The sequence below is a fragment of the Mirounga angustirostris genome, unplaced genomic scaffold (assembly GCF_029215605.1).
Source record: "Mirounga angustirostris isolate CCGP_5_RB_7025 unplaced genomic scaffold, mMirAng1.0.hap1 SCAF_14, whole genome shotgun sequence".
NCBI classification, from domain to species: Eukaryota; Metazoa; Chordata; class Mammalia; order Carnivora; family Phocidae; genus Mirounga; species Mirounga angustirostris.
This window is the reverse complement of record NW_026991722.1, coordinates 66,252,099-66,274,937: the sequence shown is the minus strand read 5'-3', so window position 1 is coordinate 66,274,937 and position 22,839 is coordinate 66,252,099. Positions and strand designations below refer to the sequence as shown.

At 40.5% G+C, this 22,839-nt stretch overlaps 1 protein-coding gene and 1 pseudogene across 6 annotated transcripts in view; one reads left to right on the top strand and one right to left on the bottom strand.

Annotated features, from left to right (window-relative positions):
* The window catches only part of SPECC1L (sperm antigen with calponin homology and coiled-coil domains 1 like), a 144,184-nt gene that overhangs the window by 32,734 nt on the left and 88,611 nt on the right, over window positions 1–22,839 (top strand). For 5 of the 6 annotated variants that reach the window (XR_010407368.1, XM_045887235.2, XM_045887230.3 and 2 more), the window contains exon 2: window positions 10,191–10,380. Coding sequence is in view for 5 of the 6 variants with exons in the window: in XM_045887235.2 (XP_045743191.1) it covers window positions 10,191–10,380 (190 nt within the window). In the remaining variant the exon portion in view is untranslated. Of the gene's footprint in view, window positions 1–2,986; window positions 3,007–10,190; window positions 10,381–22,839 lie in introns of those variants that run through there. The other variant, XM_045887231.2, reaches the window with a different exon arrangement.
* LOC123852875 (iron-sulfur cluster assembly enzyme ISCU-like) lies at window positions 14,435–14,959 on the bottom strand (annotated as a pseudogene).

The following is a 22,839-nucleotide window of genomic DNA, read 5'->3' as shown; positions in this document are numbered from 1 at the left end:
ATATATTTTGCATAACAGAAGGAAAAAGAAGTTCTAATTGGAGGTGAATAGGAGGCATTCAAAGGAAAAAGTAGTGACCCTGTCAAGATCCTGATGTGACTGGGCACGCGCCTGGGTGGCTCAGTTGGTTAAGCGTTGCCTTAAGCGTTGCCTTCGGCTCAGGTCATGATCCCAAGGTCCTGGGATCGAGCCCTGCATTGGGCTGCCTGCTCAGTGGGGAGCCTGCTTCTCCCTCTACCTCTGCTGCTACCCCTACTTGTGCTCTCTTGCTCTCTCACATGTGTGCTCTCTGTCAGATAAATAAATACATAAATGATAAATTAATTAATAAAATCTTAAAAAAAATCCTGGTGTGAGTGTAGAAGGAAGAGAGAGGGCTGTCAGGGCTGAAGGTGCTTCTCCGTGCGGGAGGGGCCTTAGCTCGCTGGCAGTTCCCAAGACAGTCTGTGTTCTCCACTCAGTGTAGATCCTTCTTGATGCAGTATCCTGACAGTAAAGATAAAATTTCAAGGTCCTTTTGGCATTATTTTTGAAACTTGATTGGTGTGCTCCTCATAGGTGGGGGGTTGGGGAGGATGGAGTTTCTGAATCACTGAGATAAATTCCCATTCCTGATCTTGGGTTGTTGCACCTTTTCCCCCCCCTGACCTTTGCACCGTGGCAAAGTGAATTCCCCTGGAATGAGTGTATCAGGATTTTTGTTTTTTTTCTTTGTCTATACATGTTATTTTGTCCAAGAACTCTACAGTTAGGTTTTATCAGCTCCTCTTACAGGAGAGAAGACAGAGTTGAAAAGATAGAAGGTGATTAAGAGATCTGCCCACAGTCACACAGCTTGTATGCAAAACTGGAGCTTGAACCCAGCTCTCCTGACTTCAGTTCAGTACTCTGCTACTGTTTCTGAGACCTGGAGGGAGCCTTGTCATTGCTCGGACCTATGTAACATTGTCATCAGTTCTGTGAATTTTACTAAGTTAGAAGGTTTTTGGAGTCAGAAGGTACCTTTGAGATACCTTAGAATCCAGCCTCCTTGTATTGTAGATGAGGATCCTGAGTGGATATGTGACTTAGGTTAAAGACAGCACTTGTTCGAGGGAGAACTGTGGTTTTAAGTCAAAGTCAGAATTTTAAGATATCCTAAAGACTGAAGCCTTGAGCTGAATTGGACCAAATGAAAATTTTATCAGACACAGGTGTAATTTTTTTCAGAATATAAATTACACAGCTATGAAAAGGAGAACAGTGAGGTGTTTACAATTTCTTCAACATTTCCATGTGTTTGAAAATTTCTGTAATAAAATGTTAGGGGAAAAAAAAGAGGAAAAAGTAGCTTAGTGGCCATTTGCGTGAAAAAGACTTGTATTAGGTAACCATGAACTCAGTGTGTGCTTCTGGTAGTTCCTAGAAAGGCAGCTTTTCTTTCTTTAAGTTAAGAGGAGCTTCAGCGTCTAGATCAAGAGAAGTAATATCACACTGAGCTTTGCTTGCCAGACCAGATCTGTGTAGCATCTGTGCCCAGTTCCGAGGGCCCGTGTACCAAGTTGCCAATGGACACAGATGGTGTGGAATCTGGAGGCGTGGCTGGAGATTCATGGGGTTGATGGTGGAAGAAAGGCAGGCTTAAACTAGCACTGTGGTGGTCTTCAGATCCTGGGAGAGCTGCGGGCTGAGAGTAGTACTTTTTTTTTTTTTTTAAAGATTTTATTTAGGGGCGCCTGGGTGGCTCAGTCGTTAAGCATCTGACTTTGGCTCAGGTCATGATCCCAGGGTCCTGGGTTCAAGCCCCACATTGGGCTCCCTGCTCAGCAGGAAGCCTGCTTCTCCTTCTCCCACTCCCCCTGCTTGTGTTCCTTCTCTCGCTGTGTCTCTCTGTCAAATAAATAAAATCTTAAAAAAAATAAATAAATAAAGATTTTATTTATTTGTGAGAGAGAGTGCGGGGGGAGAAGCAGAGGGAGAGGGACAAGCAGGCTCTGCACTGAGCATGGAGCCCAACGCTGGGCTCGATCGCACAACCCTGAGATCATGACCTGAGCCGCAGTTAAGAGTCTGACGCTTAACCGACTGAGTCACCCAGGTGCCCCAAGAATGGTACTTTTGAGCTTGGAGTCAGGTCAGAGGAAAGGAGTTACAGGGAAGGAGATGACGATCAGGCTTTCTCATGCTTGAGCCCCACCAGCATGTTATGCCCCTTCAGCCCATCCTCCACACCAGCACCAGGTTCATCTTTAGGATTTGTAAATCCGAGTTAGGGCTGCACTGACTTTAGTCTGTCTGTAGTTTGCTATCCAGTTTCAGACAAAGGCCTGCTGGGCCCTTCCCCACTAGTCCTTTTGACATTTCTGTATTCTAACCAGACCCAAGTTCTTAGAGTCCTTCAAGTGAGCCCATGCTTTCTCACAACTCTGTGAGGTGTACCTCTCACCCCGTTCCCTAGAGGCAGAACCAAGGACTAGCTCTTTCTACTGCCATTGTGCCTTGTATATCTGTTTACCTTATTTTGTCAGCAAAATTTATGAAGGATGGGGTCCTCTTCACTGTTTTTTTATTGTATCTTGTTTCTTCCACTAAACTGTGAGCTCCTTGAAAGTAGGTATTATTTTTGTCTTAATTATCTTTATGTGTCCATGTATTTATTCATGCTTTGTGTGACTAGTGTCCTAGAGAAGTGGCATTTCCCATGGCACAAAGTAAGTATTCAGTGAATGTTGAGTAAATAATGACTTGCTTCAGAACTTTTTAGTAGTCTCCTCCAACAGTAGATGTTTGTAATTAGAAGATTTGTCAGTGATGTTGCATGCAGGATTTCCTATTAATGGCCTCCAAAATATTTAGCATTTTTAAGAGTCTGTGGTTTGATTTTTTTTTTTTCCAAGTAATCTCTACACTCAACATGGGGCTTGAACTCACCACCCTGAGACCAAGAGTCAAATGCTCTACAACTGAGCCAGCCAGGCGCCCCGTGCTTTGACTTTTAAGTAGTATTTTATCTACCATATCTGGCAGGTAAGAGATGGCCCTTTATTTGTTTTCCTCAGTAGGTTTTAATTATGTGATCTCCTTGTAGATGTAAAGGAAACTCAAGCTACTTATGTGGCTGTGGATGTGTAATTAGCTTTAGGGAGGGCTCCTGGAGCTGTAAATCCTGTCCTGGGGAGTCCAAGTACAGGGACATCCTTGTGAGAGTTCTGGCCACCCAGACTGCAGCCTTCTTAATGCAGGGTTATTTCTGTAAAATGAGGGCAGCTGGGTCTCTGCCCATGCCTAACAAATAACTATTTTAAATTAAAAAGTAGCAGGTATCTATAAATTAATACGCTTATAGCTAAGAATTTTATTTTTACAGCTGTAACTTAGTACATACTGATTTAGAACTGGCGATAAATTTTGTGCTCTAAAAACAATAGGTTTTATATTAAATAACATGACAGTACCTTCAAAATGAAAAAAATTTGGTCAAGAATATCAGCACTGATCCAAAGGACAGGTAGATAAATCTAGAAGGGCAGATTGAGCAGTATAGTTTTAGTGTTGTTACATTTTGGTCGTATCCTGTGAAATATTTATTGAGATGAAAACTGCACATTCCTGATGAATTATTGTGTGTGGTTGCACTGGGGACTCTATGGAGCAGTGGGCAGGGTATGGGGTTTGGATTCAGACTACTGAATGGTGACCCAGGGAGAGTGAGTTCTGTCTGAGCCTCTGTCAATGCCTATGTGGGCTCTTGTGAGGATTCAGTGAACTGTACCAGGTACAGCACAGCTGGGACATGATGCCGGCCACATGGGAGGGGCTCAAGGCCTTTAGTGCCTTTCCCTATTTTGGGAGCACTGCATCCGTTTTGATGTTTTTAAGAAATATTATTTGAGAAATACATTAAACATACTTCATGGATTTATTTTTTTTTTTAAGATTTTATTTATTTATTTGACAGAGAGAGACACAGCGAGAGAGGGAACACAAGCAGGGGGAGTGGGAGAGGGAGAAGCAGGCTTCCTGCAGAGCAGGGAGCCCAATGCGGGGCTCGATCCCAGGACCCTGGAATCATGACCTGAGCCAAAGGCAGACGCTTAACGACTGAGCCACCCAGGCACCCCACTTCAGGGATTTATTGTAGTTGGAGACTATTCTTAGTATTTATAGAGGCAGGATCCATACTATTCTTGTGAGGAGAGCTACTTTTTATTCCTCCCAAACCTTGACTTCTCTGGACTAGAAATAGTGCCGGGTACTGATGACAGCCCTGAGCAGGATTGGGGAAGGGATAGTAGTAACTTACACCACACCCCTTTTTTCAACTTTTTTTTTTAAAATTTTATTTATTTATTTGTTAATAAGAGAGAGTGTGAGAGAGCACAAGCAGGGGTAGTGGCAGGCAGAGGAAGAGGGAGAAGCAGCCTCCCGCTGAGCAAGGAGCCCAACGCAGGACTCGATTTCAGGACCCCAGGATCATGACCTGAGCTGAAGGCAGATGTCCAACTGACTGAGCCACCCAGGCGTCCCTTTTTTTTTTAATTTTTAAAAATTTTACTCCTTTTTTCAACTTTTAGACACTTGAAGTGCTATGAACTGTGCTGGTCCTTTCCCTCTACTCTGTAATCTCTCCCATGCTCAGGGGACTCGAGAGGCAGGGTTAGCGATTCCTTCTTCTTAACCAGGTAGGGGACAAGATCCGCTGGTGAATTAGAATCCATTTTTGAGGATCTTTGCCCTTAGATAGGGGTCATTTTAGAAAATCATGGAAGCTTTTCTCATCTCGGTGGTTGGTGGTTGCTATTGAAATTTAGTAAGTAGGGGCCATGGGATTCTAGACTCAATGAAGTATCAGTTCTGCAAAATCAAAACTTTTCCTGTCATCTGCCACAACTTTGGAATATCTTGTTGAATAATTTACATAGATAGAAAAAAACCATTTATGGGACGCCTGGATGGCTCAGTCCGTTAAGCGGCTGTCTTCAGCTCAGGTCATGATCCCAGGGTTCTGGGATTGAACCCCACATCGGGCTCTGTGCTTGGTGGGGATCCTGTTTCTCCCTCTCCCTCTGCCTGCCTGCCGCTCCCCCTGCTTGTGCTCACTCTCTTGCTATCTCTCTGTGTCAAATAAATAAATAAAATCTTAAAAAAAAAAAGAAAAAAACTTTATGACTGAGCCTAGAATCTAATTCCATTTTACACAAAGAGGGCATTTTTTAAGTGTAATTTTGGTATAGATGGAATTTTCCAGGAATGCAGTTACTGTAGACATTGAGGAGAAATTGTTTTGTTTTCAGCTTTACCAAATGTATTAGTCAGGGTTCTCCAGAGGAACAGACCAGTAGGATCTAGACACACACACACACACAGATTTATTATAAGGAGTTGGCTCACATGATCATGGAAGCTGAGAAGGACCAAGATCTGCAATCGGCAAGCTTCAGACCCAGGAGAGCCAACAGTGTAAGTTCCAGTCCAAGTCTGAAGGCCTGAGAATCACTTGTAAATTCAAGTCTGAAAGTTGGTGGGACTGAGACGGAAGAAGAGCCAATTTTTCAAGTGGAGTCCAAAGATGGGAAAAGACCAACATCCCAACTCAAAGAGTCAGGAGTCTCTGTAAATTCAAATGTTAATCTCATTCAGAAACATCCTCACGAAGAAACCCTAAAAACAAAACAAAACCAGATCTTATTCAAAAAAAAAAAAGAAAAGAAAAAGAAACATCCTCACACCCAGAATAATTTAATCAAATGTCTGTGCACTCCATGGCTCAGTCAAGTTGGCATATAAAATTAACCATCACACTAAGAGTGATTCATCCTTTTAGAAAATCACATTGTTGATAGCATGCATGATAGATGGCATGGTATCTGAGTTTCAGTACTACAAACTGCCCAAGTCAAGACTCTCTGTAGTCAAATTCACAGTGATTTAATTTAGAGGTGTGGATTTCTTACTGTTTTATTCCTCATATAGTCTTGCTTGAAAATTCACATATTGAAATTCACATTTATTACAAATTATTTTTATTTTTTATGTTTTAGTTGCCATATCATGTAGATATTTTTAGAAAGTACCTGTGTGTATATAATAAATAAGTTAGCTTTGGATTCCACTTCAGTAGTAAAGGTATATTTACATATTTGTTGGAGAAAGGGAGCTTTGGGTCCAATGTGGGTAAGAATGAGTGGTCTAAGATCTAAGATCTCAAGCTGCCAGTGTCTTGGACCAGTGTGTATCTCAGCATTTTTAAAGCTTTTGGCTATGCTGCTTGTCTCTCTCTGATCTTTGCAAAACTGTAGTCCTTCTCTTTATCTTATGGGGTATTTTTTTTTTTTTTTAAGATTTTATTTATTTATTTGACAGAGAGAGACACAGCGAGGGAGGGAACACAAGCAGGGGGAGCGGGAGAGGGAGAAGCAGGCTTCCCGCCGAGCAGGGAGCCCGATGTGGGGCTCAATCCCAGGACCCCGGGATCATGACCTGAGCTGAAGGCAGACGCTTAACGACTGAGCCACCCAGGCGCCCCGACTTATCGGGTATTTTATAATGTTCGGATCTACTTTCTAGAAGTCCTTGTTTGATGTTCATTAGGTTTTTTTTTTTTAAAGATTTTATTTTATTTTATTTTATTTATTTTCAAAGATTCTATTTATTTATTTGACAGAGAGAGACACAGCGAGAGAGGGAACACAAGCAGATGGAGTGGGAGAGGGAGAAGCAGGCTTCCTGCTGAGCAGGGAACCCGATGCGGGGCTCAATCCCAGGACCCTGGGATCATGACCTGAGCCGAAGGCAGACGCCTAACAACTGACCCTCCCAGACTCCCCTTTAAGATTTTATTTTTAAGTAATCTGTACACCCAACTTGGGGCTTGAACTCACATTAAGAGTTGCATGCTCTTCCAACTGAGCCAGCTAGGCTCCCCAGGTGTTTTTTGTTTTGTTTTTATAACCACTTTATTGAGATATAATTCATGTGCCACACAATTCACCCATTTTAAATTGTAAAATTCACTGGTTTTCAGTATATTCACAGCCATTATCACAGACTAATTCTAAATGTTTCATCCCAGAAAAGAAACCCTGTGTCCGTTAGCTGTCAGTATCCATTCCTGCTACCCTAACCTCTGACAACCTCTGATTTACTTTTGTCTCTATGAATTTGCCTATTCTGGACAATTTGTATAAATGGAATCATACAGTATACGATTCTTTGTGTCTGGTGTCTTTTATCTGGTATAATGTTTTCAGGGTTGTACTATGTATTGGTAGTTCATTTCTTTTTTATGCCCAAATAATATTCCATCGGATGGATATACCACATTTTGTTTCTCCATTCATCAGTTGATAGACATTTGGACTTGAAAGAAAAAGATTTTGTATGCAGAAGGCATATAAACAGAACTATGTGATAGTAGTATGTATCCAGTAAATAACAAATACATGTTGATAAGTAAAAATTTAAATGCTAACAAAGAATTCTGTTATGGTTTAATTTGGGAGAATTTTTTGAGGTTGTTTGGGTTGTTTCCAGTTTGTGGCTATTATGAATAATGTGTCTGTGGATATTTGTATATAAATTTGTGGACAAATGTTTTCATTTCTCTTGGGTATTAATCCAGGAGTAGACTTGCTGGATCATATGGTAACTCTGTGTTTAAGCATTTGAGGAACTGCTAGACTGTTTTCCAAAGCGGCTGCACAATTTTACATTCCTTCCAGCTGCATGTGAGGGTTTTAATTACTGCATATCCTTTACAACATTTGTTACCATCTATTTTTTTTTTTTTTTTTTTTTAGATTTTTTAAAAAAAGTAATCTCTCCACCCAATGTGGGGCTTGAATTTACAATCCCAAGATCAAGAGTTGAATGCTTCACTGACTGAACCAGCCAGGCACCCCTCTGTCTTTTTGATTATAGCCATCCTAGTGGATGGAAAGTGGTAATTCATTAGGTTTTAAGTGGTAGCAGCAGAAAGGGACAGTCTGTTGCATTGTCCAGTATGGTAGCTACCATGTACCTTTAAGTTTAAGTTGGTTAAAATTAAATAAAATTAAAAATGCATTTCTTTAGTCACACCAGCCACATTTTAAGTGCTCAGTAGCCACAAGTGCTAGTGGTTACTGTATTGGACAGCACAGATATACATAAAACATTTTTATTATTGCAGTCAGTTCTATTATGAAAATTTAATTTGGCAGGAGCTGGATGAGTAGGCAGAGAATGGTAGAGGGTCTGAGTGGTGTAGAAAGGAGTGTGGGTGGGTGTGGAATTTGGAGAAGAGAAGAAAGAAACTTCAGGGAACCATCTATAAGATATGAGACTTAGAAAAGAGCAGGTAAATAAAAAGGGGAAGTGAAAAGTTGAAGGAAAGGTTCTTAGGAGCTTGATTTTTCCATAGTACTTTGAGTTAGCGATGGATCCAGTGTCATTCCTTCATTCTGTAGTTGAGGAAAGCATAGACTTGCTGCCGAGGTTTCGCTGTGTTTTGATTGCTGTTAATAAGAGTGTTCTTTTTGCTCAAGGGCCTTACCATGTTGAGGGGAGGAGCAGAGCCCCCTTTGCCCTGTCTCAGTGTTCCTGCCACCAAACCTGTTGGTACAGTTTGTATTATGTCAAGGCAAGATAAATCTGGAGTGTTCAACCTCAGTGTAGGTAAAGTACTCCTTAAGGCTATTGGGACGAGCGTTTTCTTTTCCAAAAGGTTATTCTGTAAGTTTACTTTTATTAGTGTGTAGAAATCTTCACAGAATAGAACAGCCTCTTTTTGTGGTCATAGTAGTTTCTCAGAGTCATCATACACAAAACTGTTTCTGTTCAAATAGACTTTCATTTTTGTGAAAGCCAACCTGGTCCATGACATCTTTCCAAACCTGATATTACTTACTGTAGGGATTGCTTTTCTAGTTTAGTTAATAAAGCTATATCTAAGCGTTTATTTGGGTGCAGTTTTGTGTGCTGCCAGTGTTATTTCAAGTCATCTAAGCTGTGAAATCAAACATGAGCTGTTTAGGTGGTAGACTTGTCACATTCCTTACAGGTATGTAGATGGTCCTGTTTTCTGAACCAAAAAGTTGAGATTTATGTCCTTTTTTTTTTTTTAAATTTTATTTATTTGAGAGAGAGCACATGAGAGAGAGCATGAGCAGGGTGAGGGGCAGAGGGAGAGGGAGAAGCAGACTCCCCACTGAGCAGGGAGCCTGATGCGAGGCTCGATCCTAGGACTCTGGGACAATGACCCGAGCCGAAGGCAGGCACCCAACTGACTGGGCTACCCAGGTGCCCCTGAGGTTTACGTTCTGATAAGGAATTTTGATACTGCCTCTTGATAAAAGAGATATGCTGGGAAATATATTTAGAGCCTAAATGTTGGAGTTTCTGGGATGTTCTCCTGGCTTATGGGAGGTTATCACAGCAGATACTTGAAATTAGGACTGTGCCAGATAATTTAGAAAATATGCTCACCCTTAACTTAAATACCTACAAAATGGCTAATTCTCAAATGCCAGGATGATTATTGCTTCATTAATTGCTAAGGATAATGTATGCTGTGTTGTATTTAGCCAGTTCCATTAGAGATCTATGATATCCCTTTTTTTTTTTTCTTAGAGAGTTCGTGCATGTGGTCCTGCAGGTGGCGGGTGGGGGGGTGGCAGGGAGAGGGAGAGAGAAATCTTAAGCAGGCTCCAGGCTCAGCATGGAGCTGGATGTGGGCTCAGTCTCAGGACCCTGAGATCATGACCTGAGCCAAAATCAGGAGTCAGACCCTAAACTGTCTAAGCCACCCAGGCGGCCCCTAGGGTATTCCTTTTAATGACTGAACTAGAAATAGTTTCAAGTTAGTAATATTCAAGGAGGAAGCCTTAAACGTGGGGTGCATTCTGATTAGCAAGTCTAAGAGCTTTTCAACTTTTTATTTTCTGTATCAATATCTAGTTTTCAAACATTTTTTTAAAGATTTTATTTATTTATTTGACAGAGAGAGAGACAGCGAGAGAGGGAACACAAGCAGGGGGAGTGGGAGAGGGAGAAACAGGCTTCCTGCTTCCCAGTCATGACCTGAGCTGAAGGCAGACACTTAGGGACTAAGCCACCCAGGCGCCCAGCTTTCAAACATTTTTATTTATTGCATGGTAAAAATTTTCAGAGACAAATTTCTAAAGAGCTTTCTTCCAGTTGTGTTCTTAGTATAATGCCATTTCTTTCCACAGATTTGCTTGTAAATGCATCACGAAGAGGCAACCCAGAATGAAGAAAGCAAGCAGGAGTGTTGGCTCAGTGCCTAAAGTGTCTGGGATAAGCAAAACGCAAACAGTAGAAAAAACGAAACCTGAAAACAGCTCTTCAGCATCTACAGGAGGCAAACTTGTAAAACCTGGAACAGCAGCATCGTTGTCAAAGGTATTAATGTGGCAATGTTTGAATATGTGATGGATTATAGAAGGAGCGAATCTTAGTATGATGTTTGATTTATTAAATAAACATTGTTTAGGATTCGCCCTCTGCTGGTGCTGAGAACACATAGCCTTTGAAGAGTTCACAGTGTGGTAGACTTGGTTTGTTTGGTTTGGCTTTACAAATGAAACCAAATAGTAGACTTGTTTATGAAACATATCATTGAGCACTTGCCTTGTGCAAGGCTCTTGTGCCAGTGTGAGCTGGAGTTAGAGTCTTTTCTTTAGGGAGCTTGTGGTGTAACGGGTGGAGGTTGTCACATACATGCATAGCTAAAATACATGCAAAAAAGTCAGATTCCCTGGGGGAGTAGGAGGACAGCATAGGCATTTCAGGAAAACATTGTTGCTAGCCTGTGAAGGTTTTGCGAAAGAGCATGTGTGGTAGGTCTTAAAGGATGACCAGCAATAACATTCCTGAAACGCCTAGGGAGGGTATTTTTAATCCCACCCCACCCCCTTGCACACCATAAACTGTTCTTCATTTTCTGACAACTGATCCCGTATTAATCCTGTTAAAATTGGGCGATATTAATTTAGTTGGAGCTTAACTAGTTTTCTTTACACTCTTTTCGAGGCTGGTTCGGTTCTTGTTAGTACAGGATGGTGACTGCGGGCTTCAGAAGCAGACAGACCCTGGCTTTGTTTGCATGTGCTTCACAGCACCATGATCAGGATGAAATGAGGAATGTATGGAAGTGGGTAGCACAGAGTCTGGCACATGGCAAGGGCTTCATAAATGACAGCATTTTTTTTTTTTTTTAAAGATTTTATTTATTTATTTGAGAGAGAGAGAATGAGAGACAGATAGCAAGAGAGGGAAGAGGGTCAGAGGGAGAAGCAGACCCCCCGCCGAGCAGGGAGCCCGATGCGGGACTTGATCCCGGGACTCCAGGATCATGACCTGAGCCGAAGGCAGTCGCTTAACCAACGGAGCCACCCAGGCGCCCCTTTTTTTTAAGATTTACTTATTTGAGAGAGAGAGAGAGCACACAAGCAGTAGGGGGGCAGAGGGAGAGGGAGAAGCAGACTTCCTGCGGAGCAGGGAGTCCAACTTGGGGCTCGATCCCAGGACCCTGGGATTATGACTTGAGCTGAAGGCAGACGCTTAACGACTGAGCCACCCAGGCGCCCCAGGTAGTAGCATTTTTATTGATTATCTCTAGACACTTTTACTGGCTCAGGACTGATTCCTGAAAAGAATAGTCTTTTTCTGTGGGGTGCTCTCAGTGTCTGTGTTGTTTTGGACCACCCAAGGGACAAGATGACTACGGGCCATTTTTCTGCCGGTCAGATCTTAGGTATATTGCACAGAGATCCATACAGTCTTCTAGTCTTTCTTAGTGCAGAATCCACTTATTCTTTGCTTGTTTGTCCTGGGAATTTTGTGTTTTGAGTAGAAACTGACTCTGGGGGGAAAGCCTGGAGAGGGTTAGTGCTAGTCTCATAGGAGAAACTAAGCACTGTTTGAAACATGATCCATTCAAAAGCCTTTTGTCCAGGCAGGGCTTTGATAGATTGTGGCTTAATTATTTTAAGAAGCACCTCATGGAACAGCTAATGAGGGACTTCCTTATGTGTTGAAAGATCTAGCTGGAAATGCTGGTTTTTCTATTCCAGGGTTATCAAAACTAAACCCAGACTTACTCCACGGGCTTGGAGGTGCCCCCAGATTTTCTCCTTGCTGCAGTTTTGATGAGCTGCTGGGTGTCATCCTATGGCCCAGAGAATGGTACCAGGAATAGACCTTTGCCCTACTTCCGTTAGTCTGAATCAACACCCTGAATTACTTCCTTGATGGCAGTGCTGCCACTCTTGTGTAAGATAGCTGTCATTTTCTGACCTAACTGGTTACTCACTTGCTGGGGGTGTCTTCAGAGTGCCTGTGTGACTGGGTGACCTGTTATTTACGTGACTGGAAGAACAGGTTGCAACACTGGCAGTGGATGTGTTCTACTGCTTTTCTTCTGTTGCCTCCTCATCAGTGGCAGGCAGGGTCTTTGAAGGTTTCCTGTGAAGTATGCCCTGAACAGGCATGTCACATCTTCTGAGGCCTGTATCTGGAGCTGATGGTAGTTTGGTTTTGAACAGTGAGTACTTTTTCATTGTAAAGCAAAACAACTGTGTATCTGCTGTGTGCCAGCACACGCCACTGCCCATAGCTTTGGCTGTCCTTGGTTGCCTCACCTAAGTAGGGGGTGGTGTGTATGTGTGTAGTGAGGAGGGTCTTAGAAGAGGTGAAACTACTTGGGAACACTTTAGCCTGAAGCAATAGCTTTTACTTAAGAAAGGAGAAGGAAAAAGTCACTGAATAGAAGTTGAAGTGAAAAGACAAAGAAGGAAAGAAGAAAATAGTGGGGCGCCTGGGTGGCTCAGTCTGCCTTTGGCTCGAAGGCGTCTGCCTTCGGCTCGGGTCGTGATCCCAGGGTTCTGGGATCGAGCCCCGAATCAGGCTCCCTGCTCAGCGGGAAGCCTGCTTCTCCCTCTCCCACTGCTTGTGTTCCCTCTCTTGTTGTGTCTCTCTCTGTCAAATAAATAAATAAAATCTTAAAAAAAAAGAAGAAGAAAATAGTGAAAATGAACAGAAAAATTGAAAAGATCAAAAGGACTTGGAGACTCCACAAACTTATTTTCCTAAGTTTTCATATTTCACTGTGCTTTCTCTAGCATTTGGACACTTCCCACAACTTGAATTCCTGTAACTGTGATGGAGCATTGATGACTAACCAGATGAATGAGGCCTTTGGCTTTTAGTCATATACACACCACGTACACGTACTCACCCATTCATGGGGACACCCACATGTGTGTCTCTGTCACTGCGCAGTATTCAGCACTTTCCTTGTAGTGGCGGGCATGGGGATATACATTTCTTTACCTCTTTCATTTCAAATATTGTTTGAGACTAGATCTAGTTGAGGTGTAGGAGAAAGCACCTTTTTGACGAGAGCACCTCATTGCTGATTGGAGTTTTTGTAAATATAAAATACAGCATTACTGCTGTTCAGTGAGTTTTGAGGAAATTGTTCCCATTCTTGTGAGTAGCTGTGACATCTGATTCGGGGCCTTCGTTTGGCTAATTCTTTGTCACAGTGAGCAGAGAGGATTATTTGCCACATAGGGATGGTCTCCTATATGCATGCACTTTGCAGGTTTCACACACTGCTCAGGTGTTCCTGGTTAATCCTGTAGAAGCAATACACTTTTTCATTCAAAAGAATATTCAAAAAGAATACTTTTTTCTAAAAGTTAATAGATGAGAATTGGTAAATAGCAGTTAGAATCTATTTAAATAATTGATGACTCTTAATGATTATTTGTGGTCATGCCTTTTCAGTATGAAAATTAGTTAACCGTATGATTGAATAATCCATCTCTGAAACTTGAAAGGCAAGTTTTAAAACTAACCTTAAATTTTGAGTTGATGTTGCAGACCATGAAACTCGGACTTTACCTTGAGAAGCATGGATACGTTGGTTGTATTATTTCATCATTTGTATCTAGAAGGTTTTTTTTTAAACATTCTTTTTAAAAATTTTTTAATTTTAATTTTATTATTATTTTTGGTCTTACATTCTTTTATTTTATATGCAGATCTGTTTTATGTACAATAATTAGTTCTATCAAATAATCATACCATGGCCTTCTATTGGTAATCTTCTCCAAGATAGATTCGGGTGAAATTAGATCTTTGCGCACTTCCTGGACTACCGCTTGAGACTTGAGACTTTGTGACTGATTTCAGTTTTGAAGCCATACACACAATTCAAAATATACACAAACTGGGTTAAGGCAATAAGAGTGGGCTGAAAGAAGGCACAGGACTTGGAATGAGTAAACTGTGTATTTTGCTTGCATGTGAGCCACCACGTGACCAGCAAGTGCTGTGTGTGTCTCAGAGCTCCTTTACTGTAGTGTGGGGGGCTCCCGAACATCTATAGTGATTGCACAGCGAGTGGACAGACAGCAGGTATGACCTGGCTGCAAGCTTTGCTGAGGGCTCATTTCTTCTCCACCTCTCCTTTTTTGGTTTCTTATTTCAGTTTGTAGTCAGCCAGCACAGCCTTGATTGCATCTGCCGCCAGCATGGAGCAGTGCAGTTTCACGGGGGTGGGGTGGGGAGGGGGGGTGGGGGTGGTATATAGAGCTCCTTGGCGATGTCCGTGTTCTTGATGGTCAAGGCTTCCTCTACCATCTTCCCTTGTACTCATTCAGTGGCTAACGAGCTGGAGGCAGTAGCAGACCCACAGCCAACTGTTTTAAACCTGGAGTCCACAATCTTCCCCTTTTCATCCACTTGAATCTGCAATTTCATTACATCACCACATGCTGGAGCCCCCACCAATCCAGTTGTAGCATTTTTTGATGTCTTGTCAAGGGACCCCACATTTCTAGGATTTTCATGATGATCAACAATCTTCTTGTGATAGAGCCCTGCTGGAGCCAACAGTTCCCAGGCAGACGCAGGCTCCGCAGCAGCAGGGCCAACACCGCCGCCTCAGATGGCCTGCTTCAGCCGCCACCATCTTCCAGGCTTGAGCCTGCGCAGCAATTTTATTATTTTTTTTATTAAGTAATCTCTACACCCAACGTGGGGCTTGAACTCACAACCCTGAGATCATGAGTTGGATGCTCTACCGACTGGCCCAACCAGGCGCTCCTGTATCTAGGTTTTTGCCAAATAATTTGCATTTTGCATCTGTTATGAATAAGGAGGCTAAAAATGTCTTCCCTTCATCAATTTCAGAAATTTTTTGAACTATTGTTGATGGGGAATGTTTATGTATGGAAGTGCACATGTATTTGCAGAATTGTATAACAAAAATTGAAATATGGAAAGATATCAGCCTGCAAGTAGCTTCTTTGTGTAAAAGGAAGTTGGAAAATAGTTTTATTTTGTTTGTTTTAAACCTTTTTCAAGTTTGTTTATTTTTAGTAATCTCTACACCCAACATGGGGCTCAAACTCATGACCCCAGCTGAGATCAAGGGTTGCATGCTCTTCTGACTGAGCCAGCCAGGCACCCCTGTTTTTTTGATGAAGTATACATTCAGAACAGTTTACACGGTATCTGTGTTCAGCTTAGTGAATCACCACAAAGTGCACATACTCTGCAGCCACCACCCAGATCAAGGAGTGGCTGAAGTGGTCAAGGAGTGGTCTGAAGTGGCTTTAATTTGCATTTGCATTATTATCAATGGAATTAAGCACCTTTTCATACCTTACTTTTATATGTTTAGTGGACAGTTAGATATCCTCTTTGTGAAATGCCTGTTCAAATCAATCGCCCATTTTGCTACTGTGTTATCTTTTTCAACTTTTTTTGTGTGTGTGATAAAATACACATAACATTTATCATCTTAACCATTTTTAAGTGTACAGTTCAGTAGCAATAAGTACATTCACATTGAGCAACCATTAGCACCATCCATCTCCAAAACTTCCATCTTGCAAAACTGAAACTCTGTCCCCATTAAACAACAACTCCCCATTCCCCCTCCCTAGCCCCTGGCAACTATTGTTGTACTTTCTGTCTCTGTGAATCTAACTACATAAGTACCTCATATAAGTGGAATCACACAGTGTTTGTCTTTTTGCCACTGGCTTATTGCACTTAGCGTAATGTCCTCAGCATTCATCTACACTGTAGCATGTGTCAGAATTGCCTTTTTTTTTTCTTTTTAAAGATTTTGTTTTTTTCAAGTAATCTCTACACCCAATATGGGGCTCGAACTCACAACCCTGAAACCAAGAGTCACATGCTCCACCGACTGAGCCAGCCAGGCACCCCAGAATTTCCTTTTTAAATGTTGAGTAATATTCCACTGTATGTAAATACGACATTTTGCTTATCCATTCTTCCATCAGTGGACACTCGGGTTATTTCCACATGGACTTTTGGCTATTGTAAATAATAGCTGTGAACATATATGTATAAATATCTCATAGAAGCCCTGCTTTCAGTTTTTTGGGTATATACTCAGAAATGGAATTTCTGGGTCATATGGTAATTCTATTTTTAATTTTTGAGGAGCCTCCATAACTGTTTTCCACAGCAGCTTCACCATTTCCATTCCCACCAAGGAATTCTCTTCCTAACAAGTGCTTTAATTTTTCCATGTCCTCACCAGCACTTTTTTTTTTTATAGTAGCCATAGAAATGGGTATGAGGTGGTGTAATGTGTTTTTTTGTACTGATTTATATTTTGAATATATTTATTAATATAATATACAATATATTATATACAAGTATAATATATTAATATTAATATATTTATATATATTTATATTCTGAATATATATATTCACATCTATTCTAGATGTGAGCCCTTTGTCATTTATTTGTGTTGCACATAATGTTCTCCCACTCTTTGCCTTCTCTTTCTCTTTTAATGGTATCTTTTGATAAATGGAAGTTCTTAATTTTAATATAGTCCAGTTTGTTAATCTTTTGTTTAGGTTAGGGGTGTGTGTGTGTTTATAAATTCTTTCCCTATCCGAAGGTCAAGAAGACAGTTTCCAGTACTTTTTTCAAGAGTGTTATTATTTTACATTTTATATTTAGATCCTTAATCTATATAGCATTATTTTTTTTAAAGATTTTTACTTATTTACTTGAGAGAGAGTGAGAGCGAGAGCAAGAGAGTGCACAGAGGGAGAGGGAGAAGCAGACCCCGAGATCATGATCTGAGTGGAAGGCAGATGCTTAACCGACTGAGCCACCGAGGCACCCCTGTTCGCTTTTATAACCATAGTACAATTACCAGATCTGGAAGTGAACATTGATAAAATGCTAGTTTCTCATCTCTAGACTTTAATTAAATTTCACCAATTGTGCTAACGTCCATTTTAGCAAAAAAGAAGAACATTTTTTTTTCTGGTCCAGCTTTCAATCCAGGATAGTGAATTACATTTAGTTGTCACGCTCTTCTTTTCTTCTTAAATTTGGGACAGTTCCTCAGTCTTTATCTTTTGTGACCTGGCTGTTACTAAAGAATGTAGGCCAGTTTATTTGGTAGACTGTCCTCCAGATTTAGGTTTCTCAGTGTTTCTTTGTGATTAGGTTGGGGTTATGGGTTTGGGGCAGAAGTTCCACAGAAGCCACATGTCCTTGGTGCAGCATTGGTCAATCTGTTCCATTCCTGGTGATACTAACTTAATTTGGTTAAGGTGATGTCTGGTTTTTCCGCTATCAGGTTACCATGTTCCTTTTGTAATTCATAAGTATCTTGTCAAAAATACTTTGAGACTTTGTAAATATTCTCTTTCGCATCAGACGTTCATACCCTAGTTTTAGCAATTCTTCATGATCCTTTCCAGAATCAGTTATTAGTATGATTTTTGCCAAGTAGTAGTTTTTGAATTCCATCATTCTTTCTACATTTAGTAGTTGGCATTCTACTTACAAGAAGTTGTTTTCAAAAAAAACAAAGAAGGAGTTTTCACTTTTGCTCCATCTATATATTCATTTATGTCAGTGTGGAAGAATGGATTCTTACTCAGTGGGCTGTCAGTGGTTAGCATCTTTTTTTTTTTTTTTTTTTTTTTGGTTAGCATCATTTTATTGTCCCCTATTTGGTCAGTGAGAGCCCCTTCGAGCTGACTCTGGTGTTCTTTCAATGTGTCCCTATTTTTTGAGCAACCCCTTAATTTTTGACATGAGAAGTTTTCTATTTCTCCATACCTAGCCCAGAGTCAGCCTCTTCTTCAAGAAGAAGGTCTTGTTCCTTTTAGTGGAGGATGGCACTTAAAGCCTTTGGACATTGGGAAGGTGTGTTCTGGTGAGCACTGGGTGTTAAGTAACACTGATGAATCACAGACCTGTACCCCTGAAACAAATAATACATTATATGTTAATTAACTGAATTTAAATTAAAAGAAATAAAGCCTTTGAAAACTAGGTGTGTTCGTTGCCTTTGAGCGTATTGTTGTTTTTAAGCCTGCTCAGCAGAGAGGAAACACACACATGTGTGCACTTACATATCTTTATCAATTTCTGTGTCTTTTTCCCTCCATATATATTAAAACCTTATGAGTTCACACGGTTACTTCCAAATCCACTTGACAGTATTTAGAGTAGCCTTTTCACTCTCTGTAATTGTAATCCCAGTCTCCCGACAGTGAGAAACCTGGCTTTCATTATAATATATTTATTTTCTCAATCCTAGAATATGTAGGCAGTAGTTACAGAATTGCTCATCGTACCACTGCCAAAAACAAATCTGCCAGGTAGAGTTCAAAGTGTATACTTTTTTTGGTCTTTAGCTTGAGAGTTTGAGGATTTATAGTCAAAATACTGTTTTCAGAAGATACTTGGATTCTTCCCCTACCCTCCACCCTGGGTGACTGTGTTACTTATTTGAAATGCAGTTGGGTCCATTTGTTCCTATTGTGTTCCATTTTAGGGTTTCCCCTACCCTTGTTTAATTAATTAATTGACTGCGAGGATGTGAAACACTACTAAGGTTCAGTTCCACATGTCAGAATTAGGAGATGATGTATTCAGAGAAGTGCCCCTCCCCTACCCCATTCCTTCTGTCCCCAGCCATCCCTAGGAGGTAAACAGTCTAGTTGGGTTTTTGTTTTTCTCCTTCCTGTGTTTCTTTTTGCATAAATGATCAGATACATGTATATTTATTGTGTTATTTCCCCTTTGTTACACAGAAGTTGCCATAATTAGATCTGTTTCTGCACTTTGCTTTTTTTCATTTAATGTATTCTAGAAATCTCTTTACACCAATTTATAGCAGTCTTTCTCATTCTCTTTAATGTGTCTTTGTACAGATATACTATAGTTTATTGAGCTACTGTCCTGGTATGGGCATTCAAGGTGTTTCCAGTATTTTGCAGTTAAAGACAATGCTGCAGAGGCGCTTGGGTGGCTCACTTGGTTAAGTGTCTGCCTTCAGCTCAGGTCATGATCCCAGGGTCCTGGGATCGAGCCCCGAGTTGGGCTCCCTGCTCAGCGGGGAGTCTGCTTCTCCCTCTCCTTCTACCTCTCCCCCCTGCTTGTGCTCTCTCTTTCTCTCAAATAAATAAACAAAATCTTTTTTAAAAGGCAGTACTGCATTGAGTAGCCTTAAGTGTATGTATTTTTGTATTATTGGGGGTATGTCTTCAGGTGAAATTCCTAGAGGTGGGTTGCTGGGAACAAAGTAAGTGTAGACATTGCTGGATGCCTTTCATAAGGCCACATCCAGCTGCGTTCTCACCAGCAGCTTATAAGAGCGCCTGTTTCCGCACATCCTTCACAAAGGAATGTATCATAACTTTTCATTTTTGCCAGTCTGATAGGTGAGATGTGGTATCTCAGTGTTGTTTAATTTGCATTTCTCCTATTGTGAGTTATTCTGGTTATAATTTTTGTATTGTGTGGGGATCGACTGTAGGTGATTGTTTATTTTGCTCACTTTTCTATGTGTCTCTTACCCATTGATTTCTAAGAGTTCTTTGTGTATTAAGGATATTAGCCATTTATTTGTGAGAAATTGCAAATATACTCTCCCAGTTTCTCATTTTTGTATCATGCACAGGATTTTTAAAATTCTTTAAGATTTTAATTTTAATGTAGTCAAGTTTATCAATTCTTTGTTGCATCATTCAGGATTTTGAATCATAGTTAGAAAGCCTTGGAATTTATTTTTGATATGGTGTGAAATAGGGCTCATTCATTTTTTTTCTTTTGTGAATATGCAGTTGACCTAGTATCATTTATTGAAAAACCAATTTTTTTCTGTACTGCTTCTTTGGTCATGAATCAGGTGTCTTTATATGCAGTTTCTTTTTGGATTCTTTTCTATTCCATTATTTATTCATGTGCCAGTACGCTACTATCATTTAACTTATGAAGGAAGAAAAATTACCTCAAAGATAATTCTAACTTCTATTAATGGAATATAAAAGGTTATTTGAAAATATAAGGGTATGTTGAGTTTATATACTGATTAATTGATGAGGGACAAATTGACAGGAAGGAAGTAGAATTTGACTTACAGATTTTTTGCATCATAGTTGATGACCAATTTTATAAACAGGAACTAGTCTTAAAGAATATGAACAATCCTTAATGATTAATGCAGGTTCCTCCTTCCTCATTATATAACTAGGTTTTTCATAATGTGACAATCCTAAATTACCAAAGCTTAATTAGTTTAATTCATTTAAAACATTAATCTTTTCTACCTCTAGTAAGACAGATTGACCTAGCAAATGGTATTATATTGTAACTTTTATAATTGAATGATGAGAACAGAATCTATTCTACTAACAGAACAGGAAGAGACTTTAGAGATTAGTAATTTATGAAGCATTTTAATCTGTAGAGATGAATTTGTTATGATTGCTTAAGAATTTATTATGGTTACATGACTCCAGATAGACAACAATAGTAAATCAGTTGGCTAACTTATGCTTTCACCCTAATGGGACAAAACTTTTTGGTTCTTTTTTATTAAAAAGTAGTTTTTCTTGGGGTGCCTGGGTGGCTTAGTCAGTTGAGTGTCCGGACTCTTGGTTTCAGCTTAGGTCTTTTTTTTTTTTTTATCAAATGAAAATAAAGGCTTATATTTTCTGCACAATAGCCATAGTCCCCCCAACTTCTGTTGTACTATACATCTTTTTTTTAAATTTTTTTGTTGTTACGTTAATCACCATACATTACATCATTAGTTTTAGATGTAGTGTTCCATGATTCATTGTTTGTGCATCACACACCCAGTGCTCCATGCAGAACGTGCCCTCTTTCTTTTTTTTTTTTTTTTAAAGATTTTTTATTTATTTATCTGAGAGAGAGAATGGGAGACAGAGAGCATGAGAGGGGTAGGATCAGAGGGAAAAGCAGACTCCCTGCCGAGCAGGGAGCCCGATGCGGGACTCGATCCCGGGACTCCAGGATCATGACCCGAGCCGAAGGCAGTTGCTTAACCAACTGAGCCACCCAGGCGCCCCAGAACGTGCCCTCTTTAATACCCATCACCAGGCTAACCCATCCTCCCACCCCCCTCCCCTCTAGAACCCTCAGTTTGTTTTTCAGAGTCCATCGTCTCTCATGGTTCGTCTCCCCCTCCGATTTCCCCCCCTTCATTCTTCCCCTCCTGCTATCTTCTTTTTTTTTTTTTCTTAACATATATTGCATTATTTGTTTCAGAGGTACAAATCTGAGATTCAACAGTCTTGCACAATTCACAGTGCTTACCAGAGCACATACCCTCCCCAGTGTCTATCACCCAGTCACCCCATCCCTCCCACCCCACCCCCCACTCCAGCAACCCTCAGTTTGTTTCCTGAGATTAAGAATTCCTCGTATCAGTGAGGTCATATGATACATGTCTTTCTCTTTTTGACTTATTTCGCTCAGCGTAATACCCTCCAGTTCCATCCACGTCGTTGCAAATGGCAAGATCTCATTCCTTTTGATGGCTGCATAATATTCCATTGTATATATATATATATATATATATATACCACATCTTCTTTATCCATTCATCTGCCGATGGACATCTTGGCTCTTTCCACAGTTTGGCTATTGTGGATATTGCTGCTATAAACATCGGGGTGCACGTACCCCTTCGGATCCCTACGTTTGTATCTTTGGGGTAAATACCCAGTAGTGCAATTGCTGGATTATATGGTAGCTCTATTTTCACCTTTTTGAGGAACCTCCATACTGTTTTCCAGAGTGGCTGCACCAGCTTGCATTTCCACCAACAGTAGGTCTTTTTTTTTTTTTTTTTTTTTAAGATTTTATTTATTTATTTGTTAGGGGGAGAGAGAGAGAGAGAGCACAGCAGGGGGAGTGGCAGGCAAAGCAGGCAGAGGGAGAAACAGCCTCCCCACTGAGCAAGGAGCCCAATGCAGGACTTGATCCTTGGGATCATGACCTGAGTTGACGGCAGACGCTTAACCGACTGAGCCACCCAGGCATCCTTGGACTCAGGGTTGTGGTATCTCAATGTGGAGTTTGCTTGAGATTCTCTCTCTGTCTTCCTCTGCCCCTTCCACTTGTGCTGTCTCTCTCAAATGAACTAATTGATTTTGAAAAAGTAGTTTTTCTTTTTTTCACAGATTTTTAACTCCTCTGTTCTTCCATTCCTAGAAGTAAAAACAGGTTTCTTCACTATCTTTTCTTTAAGTAATAATTTTATACCCGATCTCATCCAGAGTGCTTGTTTTCTTCTTTTTTTTAATTGAAGTATAGCTGATGCTTGTTTTCTTTTTTAAAAGCTTGTATTTTTTTCAGTCTTTGGAAAATATAAATAAGTATTCCAAAGGGTCTTTCTCAAGGAGTATGATCATTTAGGCTGACTAACCCTCACTCTAACCGTAAACTGTCTGGATTTTATATATTACCTAAGCTTTAAGAAAAAAAATCTTTCAATTTTGGCTTAAATTAGACTACTAAAAATTA